Source organism: Xyrauchen texanus, chromosome 16, assembly GCF_025860055.1.
Source record: "Xyrauchen texanus isolate HMW12.3.18 chromosome 16, RBS_HiC_50CHRs, whole genome shotgun sequence".
In the NCBI taxonomy this organism is placed as follows: Eukaryota; Metazoa; Chordata; class Actinopteri; order Cypriniformes; family Catostomidae; genus Xyrauchen; species Xyrauchen texanus.
In genome coordinates this window covers 33,971,202-33,984,412 of record NC_068291.1, presented here as the reverse complement: position 1 = coordinate 33,984,412, position 13,211 = coordinate 33,971,202, and the positions used below count along the sequence as shown (strand labels likewise).

The window sequence follows — 13,211 nt, the reverse complement described above, 5'->3', positions numbered from 1 at the left end:
TGTTTTACTGAGTGAACTTGACCAAAAAAAAAAAAAAAAAAGAGAGAGAGAGAGAATATTCATGTTTTTATATAATATTACATATTCAAGTTTTATAAATATTCTGACAATTAAACAGCCTTGGCTATTCTGTGGTAACTATTTATAACAGTAAGTGTCTAATCTGAATTTCAACAGCATTCTGCAAAGACGTCCATTCAAAACAAGTATCGAGCTTTGTGTTGTTATTTGTTAGCCGTTGTACTTTTATTGTACGTTGTTCTTGCTGTCTAAACTCGCAGAACAATTTATGATTTTTGACGCTATACAAGTAACTTTTTTTGTACTTCATGATGTAAGTTAATGTGTTACAGTGTGAACATGACACAAAGACAGAGAACATATATGTTTAATACTTCCTAAATCAAATTTATTACGTTTATTCAAGATGTAATAATTCCCTTTTGATGAAACAGCATGTCAGTTAATTTGTGGTGGCTATTTTAGCAGTAAAAGCTATTATCATGTTAGTATGAGTTGCATTTACAGTATATTCCACTCAGTGCAAGACAATTTACAGCTTAAACATTGTCATGTGTTTATAGGAAGGGAAGGGGGAAAAAAAAGATACATTCAAATAATTACCTAAAACTTGTAAAAATTGAGAGTATGGATTCAGTTTTCTAAAACATTTTTTTTTTAAGTTCTGAATCATATAACTAATAATTATTTCTCTATTAATTCACATTGGATGGAGCGGCATAACTTTAACTGTTTAAATTAAGAACACATTACATATGATCATATGCAAATTAATAACAAACCAAAAAATGCTTGTTTACAGTTTTTTCCACTACAATGTCAAAACAATAAAGATCAAGTCGATGGTTACTCTGCCTCTACAGAAAAATTATCAAACTGTGCAGGTTCAAAAGAACTTGTGCCGATGGCCGCCCATCCATTTCTTGGCTCCCAGAGCACTGCATTCTTCCACAACGGATAGCCATTGAGCTCTCCTGCTGCATAGTTTCCCTAAAAATGTTTTCCCAGGAGTAATTATTAAGAAAAAATATGATAGTCTGGCAAAAATGGATTCAAGACAGATATGAAACAAAATAGAAAATGGAAATTGCTTTTAATTACATACTGGTACAGGTAAATTAACAAACCTTGACTGTGAGGGTCAATGTATACCATACACGTGCTCTAGTTCCAGATAATCCTTCAGCAAGAATGGTCATTCCACCTGTTGGATCAAAGGTTTTGGTAATGTCACATAGGCTCAGTCAAATAGATAAATATATCACAATAAAATAAATAAATCTAAAAGATTACTTTTATTAAAGCATGACTCCCTTACTGAGGTCATTGGTGACTTTGTAGGTGCCATCTGCATAAACCCAGAAAAAGATTCCCTTTGCACTTCGTACCACGCCTCCTCCTTTGTCCACTCTAACAGCAACAAAGACTCCACCGGTGTGTACAGCCTCCATGTACACCTCACATGACATCACCAAGTCCTGCCTGAAAAAGATTATGACAATTGTCAATATATATCAAATGTCCCAGAGCTTCAAAAATAATGGAATCATTACTGTTTGCATTGTAAATCAAAATTGCTGTACACACCATTTATAATCACCAATAACACTTATTGTCTGATAAGCATCAGCAACCCAGGTCACAGGACGCTGAGTGACCACCTGTCGCAGTGTGAAAACATGAGGGCCAGGATCTGTCAGGTTTGTGAAGTACTCAAAAACCCCAGTCTGATCTGCAAAGTTTGGAGCCTCTGAGAAATATGGATTTCCTTCTGGCAGAAACCCAAAGTTAAAAGTTATTAGCATTGATCCCAGAAATTATTTTATTGCTTCAATTATTATTAACACAGTCAATCTTATATCAAGAAAAGTTTTATAACAACGATCAGTAAAAAATCAGATATTAAAGCTACTTACGGACATCAAAATCATCTTTATATGTTTTAGGAAAGGGAGCAGAGGGTGGAGGGTCTGGGTAACTTCCTTTCTGACCATTTCTTATAGTGGTTAAAGTATAAACCTCATCAACATCAAGCTCTATGATGAAAGACCCCTCAATTACCTACAGCATTCACAATTCACACAGAGATACTACATTAGAGCTCAAATAACATTTGGTGAAATACACAAATTGAGTAAATAGAGATTGCAGACTAATTTAAACCTATCAGTCAAGACACTGTATATTAAAACCTTTCTAGTTTTTATTGTATAACACATTTTTACAATGTGTCATTTCATGCTAAATACTTGATGTATCATGGATCAATGGATTATGTAAACATACTGAGCTAAAAACAAAAAGATCCATGAAACTAAGCTACAAAAATGTCTTAAAAAATTGACTTTTTGTATCACATGCAAAGAGGGCATTTACATGACATAACCTCTCTAATGTCTGTCCAAAGACATGACAAATGTTTTCTCCATGATTTTTAGTCAAAATTTTTACACAGCACAAAAAACTTATTTTAGTGTTAATAGCTAATTTCCTGTGTATATACTTACTTTAATCGGCTTGAGATTTTGCATCATGGCTGTGTTGTTTGTCTTAAAATCAAACTTTGAATGCCACACCTGCAGCTCACTGATTGAAGCCTGTTAAAAAGGTTATTCCGTTAAATTACGAAAATGGCATATACAATCATTACATTGAATTTGCTTGTTTGAAACCATCTTAAACCACAGCAACACCACTCACAAAAGATCCATTTAGATGGAATGTTACATTCTGGGCTGTGACATTATAAGGAAATAGATAAGGTCTTATGCACACCGAGTGATCGTGGGTCTGGAAAAGAAAGCAAAACGGAATATAAATGTGCATACATGCAAATACAGAAAACATTGAAATAAATGTAAATTGTTCTGAAGATCTATTTCAAAAGTCTCACCATGGTTTCAGTAATTATTGTTAGGTTTCCTCGCTCATCAGTCAGTGCAACATAACTCCCACCATTTTTCAAGTGTCCTACTGTTTGCAGATAAGTCCAGCCAGGCTCAGTAAACTGGGTAGTGTGGGCTTACAGAATTATATGAACCAGAGCAAAATTCTTTGTTAGTTGTATATCACACATGGCCTAGGTCATCTTCAATCTTAAAATATTGATGAATCCATACAAATATACAAAATGCATTACCAGTTATCCAAATAGGGGACTCAACAACATAATTTCCACTCCATGGCTCATTTGCGGTCATTAGACCATCCCTTCCAAAGGGAAGGTCCCCATAATAACTTGCTACAAGGTTCCAAGATATGGTCCTAAAAAATTAACACAAACTACTGTTTTTCTCCAAATTATATTGAATTTTAAATAATAGTAGATTTATATTGAGAGTTGAATTATAATGTGTGTGTATATATATACACAGTGGATATAAAAAGTCTACACTCCCCTGTTAAAATGCCAGGTTTTTGTGATGTAAAAGAATAAGACAAAGATAAATCATGTCAGAATATTTCCACTTTTAATGTGACCTATAACGTGAACAATTGAATTGAAAAACAAACTGAAATCTTCGTGGGGGAAAAATTAAAATGAATAACATGGTTGCATAAGTGTGCACACCCTCTTATAACTGGGGATGTGGCTGTGTTCAGAATTAACCAATCACATTCAAACTCATGTTAAATAGAAGTCATTACACACCTGCCATAATTTAAAGTGACTGATTAATCACAAATAAAGTTCAGCTGTTCTAGTAGGATTTTTCTGACATTTTCTTAGTTGCATCTCAGAGCAAAAGCCATGGTCTGCAGAGAGCTTCCAAAGCATCAGAGGGATCTCATTGTTGAAAGATATCAGTCAGGAGAAGGGTACAATAGAATTTCCAAAGCATTAGATATACCATGGAACACAGTGAAGACAGTCACCATCAAGTGGAGAAAATATGGCACAACAGAGACATTACCAAGAACTGGATGTCCCTCCAAAATTGATGAAAAGATGAGAAAACTGGTCAGGGAGGCTTCCAAGAGGCCTACATCAATATTAAAGGAAGTGCAGGAATTTCTGGCAAGTACTGGCTGTGTGCTACATGTGACAACAATCTCCTGTATTCTTCATATGAATGGGGTAGGGTGGCAAGACGGAAGCCAGAGCCCAGACCTGAATCCAATTGAACATCTGTGGGGTGATCTGAAGAGGGCTGTACACAGGAGATGTCCTCGCAATCTGACAGATTTGGAGCACTTTTCCAAAGAAGAGAGGGCAAATATTGCCACGTCAAGATGTGCCATGCTAATAGACTCCTACCCAAAAAGACTGAGTGCTGTAATAAAATCAAAAGGTGCTTCAACAAAGTAATAGTTTAAGGGTGTGCACACTTATGCAACCAGGTTATTGTGAGGTTATTTTCTTTTTCCCAAAGATTTCAGTTTGATTTAAATTGTTATAGGTCACATTAAAGGTGGAAAAAGTTTATCATTGTCTCATTCTTTTACACCACAAGAACCGGCATTTTAACAGGGGTGTGTAGACTTTTTATATCCACTGTATATAAAATAGACAGTTGAAGTGAGAAGTTTACATACACCTTAGCCAAATACATTTAAACTAAGTTAACAATTCCTGACTTTTAATCCTAAAAAAAAAAAAAAAATTAAATGTCTTAGGTCAGTTAGAATCAGTATTTTAGTGTAAGATAGTGAACTGTCAGAATAATAGTAGAGAAAATTATTTCTTTCATCACATTTCCAGTGGGTCAGAAGTTTACATACAATTAGTTAGAATTTGGTAGAATTGGCTTTAAATTGTTTAACTTGGTTCAAATGTTTTGGGAAGCCTTCCACAAGCTTCTCACAATAAGTTGCTGGAATTTTGGCCCATTCCTCCAGACAGAACAGATGTGAGTCAGGTTTCTAGGCCCCCTTGCTCGCACATGCTTGTCAGTTGTTCTGCCCACACATTTTCTATCAAACTGAGGTCAGGGCTTTGTGATGACCACTTCAATATCTTGACTTTGTTGTCCTTAAATAATTTTGCCACAACTTTGGAGTTATGCTTGGGGTCACTATCCATTTGGAAGACCCACTTGTGATCGAGCTTTAACTTTCTGGCCGATGTCTTGCTTCAATATATCCACGTAATTTTAACCTTAACCTTTCTCAACATGCAATTTATTTTGTTAAGTACAGCAGTCCCTCCTGCAGAAAAGCACCTTCACAACATGATGTTGCCACCCCCATGCTTCATGGTTAGGATGTTGTTCTTTGGCTTGCAAGTCAACTTTTTTCCCCCCAAATATAACAATGTCATTATGGACAAACAATTAAATTTTTGTTTCATCAGAGCAGATTTCAAGATCTTTGCCCCATGTGCACTTGCAAACTGTAGTCTGGCTTTTTTATGGCAGTTGTTTGCTGAGCATTCCTTCAGGTTATGTCAATATAGGACTCATTTTACTGTGGATATAGATACTTGTCTACCATCTTCACAAGGTCTGTTGTTGTTCTGGGATTGATTTGCACATTTCGCACCAAACTACATTCATCTCTTGGAGACAGAATGAGTCTCCTTCCTGAGTGGTATGATGGCTGCATGGTGCCATGGTGTTTATACTTGCATACTATTGTTTGTACAGATGAACGTGGTACCTTCAGGTGTTTGGAAATTGCTCCCAAGGATGAACCAGACTTGTGGAGGTACACATTTTTTTTTTCTGATTTCTTTTGATTTTCCCATGATGTCAAGCAAAGAGGCACTGAGTTTGAAGGTAGACCTTAAAATACATCCACAGATACACCTCCATTCAGAATCTAATTAGCTAATTGCCTAAAGGCTTGACATCATTTTCTGGAATTTGCCAAGCTGCTTAAAGGAACAGTTAACTTAGTATATGTAAACGTCTGACCGACTGGAATTGTGATAGTCAATTAAAAGTGAAACAATCTGTATGTAAACAATTGCTGGAAAAAATTACTTGTGTCATGCACAAAGTAGATGTCCTATAAGACTTGCCAAAACTAGAGTTTGCTAATATGAAATCTGTGGAGTGGTTAAAAAATGTGTTTTAATGACTTCAACCTAAGTGTATGCAAACTTCTGACTTAAACTGTGTGTGTGTGTGTGTGTGTATGTATGCATATATATATAATTATTATTATTATTATTATTATTATTTTTTTTTTTTAAATGCTATATGCAAAACAGCTTAGATCATTATCAAAGTGATCATACGCTGTCATTTTGCCATTGACGTAGTTTTGGTTCAGAATTCGGGCCCAGCAGCCTCCACCAACGTTGTCATTAAAGGTACTGTAGTCTTCAGAGGACCACAGCGTCTTCCCTGTCTTTATGGCTGCATACACAGTGGTGGTGCCAGGGTAATGAGCCCTGACAGTTAAACAATTACAATATCAACATTTTAAATCACAAGTCTTCAGATTGACACTTTAACTTAAAAACAGTACTGTCATTTCTTCCATTAATTTATTCTAAAAATATTATGTTTTCATTAGGAATTATTTATAGAGTGAAATTAATTATACCCCAAGACATCAACGGCATCTTGGAGCTCTCTGTCAGCAATTACATATGAGGTGATTGGCTCCCAGAGGTTATCACTGGCAATTATTTTAACTCTTTCTAGGCCAGTTTTATCCAGTGTATATCGCAGGATCTAGCAAACAAGAGCAGGGAAAGATGCACTAAAGGTCAATTCTTAAAATCTAAAAACAAATATGACAAATATATGAAAGACATTAAAACTAAAAGGTTAAAGAGTACCAACCTTTATATATTTGCTGTCAAAGTGCCTTTCATTCCATATCTGCAAAATATATTCAGTTCAATGAGAATGTCTACAAATTTACTAAACCTGATGGAATAGATTAGATGTATTCACCCCAACATAATCAATATCCAAGTCATGGTATTGTTTGGCCCCAAGAATCCAAGAAACCACATAAGAGGCAGTGATGTCAGGGAAACTATAAGGCCAGTTTTCACCATTTCCTACCCATCCCGGAAAGGCCCATGGCAGACCTATTGATGACAAAAATGGCATTATAGTAAACATGTGAAAGGAACATGAATACAATTGTATTTGGACTGTATATGGACAATACACGTGTTTATTGGAGATTCCTTCTACCTATAAGGGTGATATTAGGGTTCCTCTTCTTGGCTTCCTTCATAAGCCACCATTCATAGCCTCTAAAATAATTCTCATCATCTTCATAGTGCATGTGTGAGGGCTCAGTTCCATCTGGGAATCATTACAATCGTTAAACAGGACATGTAGATAATGCAAGAATACTTTCACTCTTCAGAATTGTCAAAAGTTTAATTGCTTTATTTACAGCACCTGTGGTCTGAGCATCGCCACCAATTTCAACCTTCAGGATTTGTAATGAGGCTCCAAATTTAGGCTGGAAAAACACATTGACACGCATTTAGTTCAAAATGTAGATACAGACAACATATTTAAAAAAAAAAAAAAAAACATTAGGTCTGATTAGATTCATTTCTAAGGAAACATACTTTGAAAAGGTAGTCCAGTATCTGACTGCGATATGGTTCAGCATAATTGACAAGTAAACGTGATGTTGCCTGTAAAAGCGTATAACATATAGATTTAGTTGTTATATGGTGTGCAGACGTTAGCGTTTTCTTTGAACGGTTTTACCAACCAAGCACTTTAGAAACTCAGAAAAAGGAAGCACTAAATCACTCACCCCACCGCCACTTAAACCACCAATGCCATCAAACGAACGTCCTAATCCAAATGTATCATCTAAAAAATAATCATCGCCTGAACAGACACGGATACATAGAAAAATACTTAAAAGAATAAAAAACTGAGTTCCTGTGTTCATTCTAACTCTACGCTCATGAAAAATGATCAGCTGACTAGCAGTTCCGCGATAGGCGGTGCTAATTTTAACCACGCCTCACATACACGCCCTCACCACTATAAATATTAAGGCAGACAGCGCGTTAGAGACAGGGGCGTGGTTTAGCGTGGCCCAGTTAAATATCGTATTTATTTCCATGAGAACAAACTGAATTTTCCAGTTCTTTGTTTTTTACTTTTTAATATATATATATATATATTAAATAGTTTTTGTAACAAAATATATGCCAAAATATATTTTTATAAAAAAATAAAGTTTTTTTTATGAGAATTGGAAGGCAAATGAAAAGTCCTTTCATCAAAAGTCCATCAACATATGCACAAAGGAACCATTTACACAAGCAAGCAGTCAGATGATGCCTTAACTGAATATTGGAATCCTATCTGTAGGCGAATTTGATGAAGAAATACACATTCTGCTCAATCTACAAGAATAGTAGTTTCAAGGTTCACTTAGCCCATTTTATAAATTTCCAACTTGGGACATGAGGAGCATCTGTAGTAATATGTTTTTCTGTATTTCTGTAGGACATTGGTAAAAGCATCATTATCTCAATTGTGATAGAGCCATGTTTTCCTCTATTTTTTGGAAACCATTTCAAAGGGGGCAATTTTGAAATTCAGTTTATTTCTTGTATCCAACACCGAACATGACAAATTTCATAAACCATTACATTTGTCAGTCTACATTTTCATTTCAAGTCAGATGCAAAGGCATTTCTTAGATGGCATTGTGGAGCTGCAAAGTCAGATTTGCACACTCCTTTATTTACAGCATTCTTCTGTGGAGACTTATAATACTATTAGATGCATACATTGATTTATATTTGATTTATAAAGTACTGCAAGTCTGTACCTCATTTATCAGTCTTCTCTGGGGGAAGAAATAACAATGTCATCAGAGATATATCTTTGGTTTATTTGTTGATGGTTTGATATTATAAATGTGAGCTTCTACCTGAAAACAGCACAATAAGAACATGCAGAAGAATTGTTATAGGGATTAACCTTTTTTAATTTTAGATTGCAAATCTGGCTGGGTTTGTGTGCTGTCTGAAAACAGCAAGTCATATTTGCTAATGATTTTTCTTAGATATCTTAATAAAAGGATCATTTGTAGGATGTATTGTGTACTGTATCACACAATTATTGCATTCTTGACCATATATAAGTTACTGTAGTAAATCCAATGCAAGAGCAGAATCAAAAATCTATCTGACCACAGGGGGGCAGAAACGACTCACAAATGATGCTTATACTTTCCTTTTAAAAAAAAAAAGAAGAAAAGTAGGCCATTTAGGATTTGTATGAAACTGTAGAGACAGTGCCCTTGGCTTCATCCAAAACACATATTCATCAGTATGTTGAAAGATTGGTATCAAGCTTCCAAATTACAGTGTATTGGGTATTCCTTTAATTGAATAGACAATATAATTTTCTTGATCTGAAAGGAGAAAAAGAAAAGAAGGCTTCTCTTAGACCTCAAATAATCATTTGAGAAAAGGGAAAACAACTTGAATCAATGATGATTATGAAAGTACTTTCAGACAGAGAGACCAAATCCTTGTCTTTATATGACACAATGCCAAATTACAACACTTCCTAATCAGTAATAAGTACAGAAATTGGTTATTTCAAACAAAGAAAAAAATTGTTTGTTTGTGGAGGTTCTTTTATCTATTTTTTTTATTGATCTTAAAATCAAGTTTGTTGGGTGTAAATACATTTATTATTTTAGCTTCTTACATTAGTAAGGTGTTTAGTGGGTTTCTGTTTGTGCCTCATCTGTTTGACACCACTAAGCATAAATAAAGAGCATTTTCCATGTAATTTCAGCAACATGAAAGTTGTACAGGTTTGTGGCTCTTAAATCACATCATGACCTCGTTCGTATCCTTTCCTCTCCCTCTTTTTTCAGTGTTTTATTCTTTCTGTGTGCCCTTTCCAAATGTTAATGGCAACACGGCTGCAGCAGAAAGCAGGTTATTTTATATTCCGGAGAGAGCCGACTTGATCTCTTTGACCATTTCAAGTCAGACATTGATGCATTATACAGTTGGTCAACAATTTATTGCCTGACCCTGTATGCAAGAAATGAGAGGTGAGGGAGAGAGAGAGAGAGAGAGAGAGAGAGAGAGAGAGAGAGAGCATGGCTGCTTCCACTTGAAATATGAATAATGTCAGCCTGACATCTTTCCTTTACTCACACTTATTAGTTCTTATAAGGCCCAAGCACTGAAAATGCGGAGACCCTATTCTTCTTCTAAGGATTATTAGGGGGCAAAGCACTGAAGATGCTGGAACCTTATTGTATCCGTTAGGATTATCTTTTTCTTCTTCTTTTTCTGCTCTATAAAAAAGCGAATGAACACCAAACTTGGCAGGATGGTCCCAAATCCCGACCACTACTACATAGTTCCAAAGATATTAGCGAAAAAGTTCCTTCGATTGAACGCCATTTGAGTAATTGATCAGTATCTGCTCAATGCAAACTCCAAACTTAACCAAACTCAGTATACACAGTCAGCAGGACATTTTGAAGATGAACACACAGTTTAGTACAGTTCTGCCACTAGGGGGCACTACAACAAAAAAAACTCCTCCTAGGTCATTTGTCCGATTTGCACAAATCTTGGTATACATCATCTACAGTCCCTCCTGACAAAAAGTTGTTCAAAGAATTTTGATATGTCAAATCATTCTGAAGATATCAACAACTATGTTTTGGGACGTGAACTATAATGACTAATTAGCCTGGCTAATTAGTACATTTATATTTATATTTATATCTTTTATCCTTTTTATCCAAAGCGACTTACAGTGCACTTATTACAGGAACAATCCCCCCGGAGCAACCTGGAGTTAAGTGCCTTGCTCAAGGACACAATGGTGGTGGCTGTGGGGCTCGACCCAACAACCTTCTGCTTACCAGTTCAGTGCTTTAGCCCACTATGCCACCACCACTCCTATGTAAGACACATAAAACAAGATGGCGCCAGGCTGTATGTTGGTGTGCCATCGCTCCATGTTTAGGACATGTATGTTTGTTCTGTTTATGTGTTTAACCACACATTTGGACTGCTCCCCTTTAGTCGGTGACCGTCTCACGCTATTGAATATTCGATCATCTGCCATAGACCTCAGCAGCAGTGATTCTAGCATTCAATGGTTTACTGAGCCGCCATGCATGTTTTTGGAGGAGAAACGTTGCAGGAGACGAGGCAAACAAGCGGGAGCTTTAGTGAGATCAAATAATTTTTGGGGGAATTTGGTCGGTGGATTAACAACAGCTAAAGGAGTCACGGATGTGTTGATGCTCTCAATTGATACCTGTCTTCCCTGTTGCATCAAAGTCACTGTCACAGATTATTCCAATAAAGACTAAAAGTGGAAGAGTCGATCACTCAAATCTACGTTCTCTGGGTCGAGGTACACCAACAGATTAAAGTGTTGCATCTTCTAATCAGCCTTTTGAGTCGATTACAGTGCACGTCTCTGGTAAATGCTCGGTCTCTTGTCAACAAAATGTTTATCTTGAATTACTTTTTTCTATCACATGGACTGGATTTTCTATTTATCACTGAGACTTGTTTAAATGTTGCAGATATAAGCCCTTTTCCTGTGTTCTATTGTGTGACTTTTTTTAGTACCCCCAGGACTACTGGTCGAGGTGGAGGTTTAGCAATAATTTTTAAGAATATGTTTAAGTGCAGATTATTGCCTATTGAAAGTTTAAGAGCTTTGAAGCAAAATTAATCATGGCTGAATTGTCTAGGCCGGTGCTTTGCGCTCTTATATACAGGCCTCCTGGATATAATAAGGATTTTTCAAATTAATTTTCTGATTTTCTATCTGTTATTGTATCTTCCGCAGACAGAATTTTAGTTCTGGTGATTTTAGCATTCATGTCTGTTGCCCTTTGAAACCCTTCACCAAAGAGTTTTTAAATCTGGTTGATTCTTTTTATTTGTTTAATTATGTTTTTGGACCCAAACATGAACATGGCCATACTCTCGACCTGGTGTTTTCCTTAGGTATTGCTGTTGATAATATATGTATTGAGGACACAGTTTTCTCAGACCATAAATCTATTGGTTTAATATTACTTCTCTAGGTAATGTTTTATTACATCATCAGCCACCTGCTTTTTTATCTTGTGTCATCACTGCTTTCATGGCCAGTGAGTTTCTCAACTGCTTTTAGTACATCTATTTTAACATCTTCTGTTGAGTCCCATACCTCACCCTCTACAGGACCTGAGGAATTAGTTTGTTTATTTGCGCTGAGATTCTTGAGTCAGTGACTCCCTTCAAACCGAGGAGTCGCAAAATTAACACACAACCGAGGATAAATAATATTACTCGAAATCTTAGAAAGGAATGTAGGAAAGCTGAGCGTAAATGGCTGAAAGATAAATTACAGTTATCCTATGATATTTTTAAATAATTTTTATTAAATTATCAAACAGCTTGCTAGATCCTCATATTTCTCTGGAATTTATTTCACAAAATAGCAATAATCTGAGGATCTTGATTTCTACTATAAATAAGGTGCTTGTTCTTTTACCTTCTACAGATTTGTGCGAACGTTTTTAAAGATTTTTTACTGATAAAGCTGCTCTCATAAGATCTAGCATCTCACCATTAGGGAGTGATGTATTTGAAGTTAAAACCACTTCACATTGTTTTAGTTGCTTTGAGACAGTGTCTCTGGTACATTTAAAATACATAATTTTACAGTTGACAAAGACAACTTCACCTTGCAATGTCCTTTTTCTTTCTTATGGCATTGTTCAAGTAGTTTTTAAAAAAGCAGTTGTTGAGCCTGTTTTTATTTTTTTTATTTTTTAATTGTTTGGATCCACAGGATTTTAAGACTTTCAGGGCCATTTCAAAATGACCTTTTCTAAATAAAATCTTAGAGAAGGCAGTTTAGATTCAGCTAGTTTCTTTTTTGACAAAACATTTTTTGTTTTTTTTACATTTCAGTCTGGTTTCATGGCTAAACAGTATAGAGACGGCTCATTTAAGAGTTACGAATGATATATTGTAATGTACTGATTCAGGAAAATGTGTGGTACTAATGCTATTGGATTTGAGTGCAGCCTTTGACACTATAGACAATTATATTTTGATCAAACGTACCAGGGATTATGTAGGTGTTAAGAGCTTGGCCCTTAAGTGGTTTTCTTCATACTTGCAGGATAGAATTTTTTCTGTCAGGATTGGGAACTGTCCTTCATCATCTGCCACTGTTTCTTTTGGGGTTCCACAAGGTTCAATCCTTGGTCCGGTTTTATTCTCATTATTTATTTTGCCGCTGGGGTTGATC

At 35.8% G+C, this 13,211-nt stretch overlaps 2 protein-coding genes across 3 annotated transcripts in view; one reads left to right on the top strand and one right to left on the bottom strand.

Moving 5' to 3' along the window:
- LOC127656964 (serine palmitoyltransferase 2-like) overlaps positions 1–13,211 on the top strand; it is a 919,074-nt gene that overhangs the window by 887,959 nt on the left and 17,904 nt on the right. The gene's annotated exons all lie outside the window — the stretch shown is intronic.
- On the bottom strand, positions 283–7,884 carry galcb (galactosylceramidase b). 2 transcript variants are annotated; one of them, XM_052145555.1, is made up of 17 exons: positions 7,702–7,884; positions 7,508–7,576; positions 7,332–7,395; positions 7,119–7,232; positions 6,870–7,009; positions 6,756–6,794; positions 6,514–6,644; positions 6,203–6,358; positions 3,161–3,285; positions 2,915–3,042; positions 2,722–2,811; positions 2,529–2,618; positions 1,938–2,082; positions 1,609–1,789; positions 1,340–1,503; positions 1,149–1,225; positions 283–1,011 (listed from the first exon to the last, which is right to left on the bottom strand). In XM_052145555.1, exons 1-17 carry the CDS (start codon positions 7,840–7,842, stop codon positions 868–870), a joined length of 1,998 nt encoding a protein of 665 aa, XP_052001515.1. In that variant the 5' UTR covers positions 7,843–7,884; the 3' UTR covers positions 283–867. The 2 variants fall into 2 exon arrangements, with proteins under 2 accessions (XP_052001515.1, XP_052001514.1); XM_052145554.1 differs by having other exon boundaries at positions 285–1,011; positions 1,609–1,792.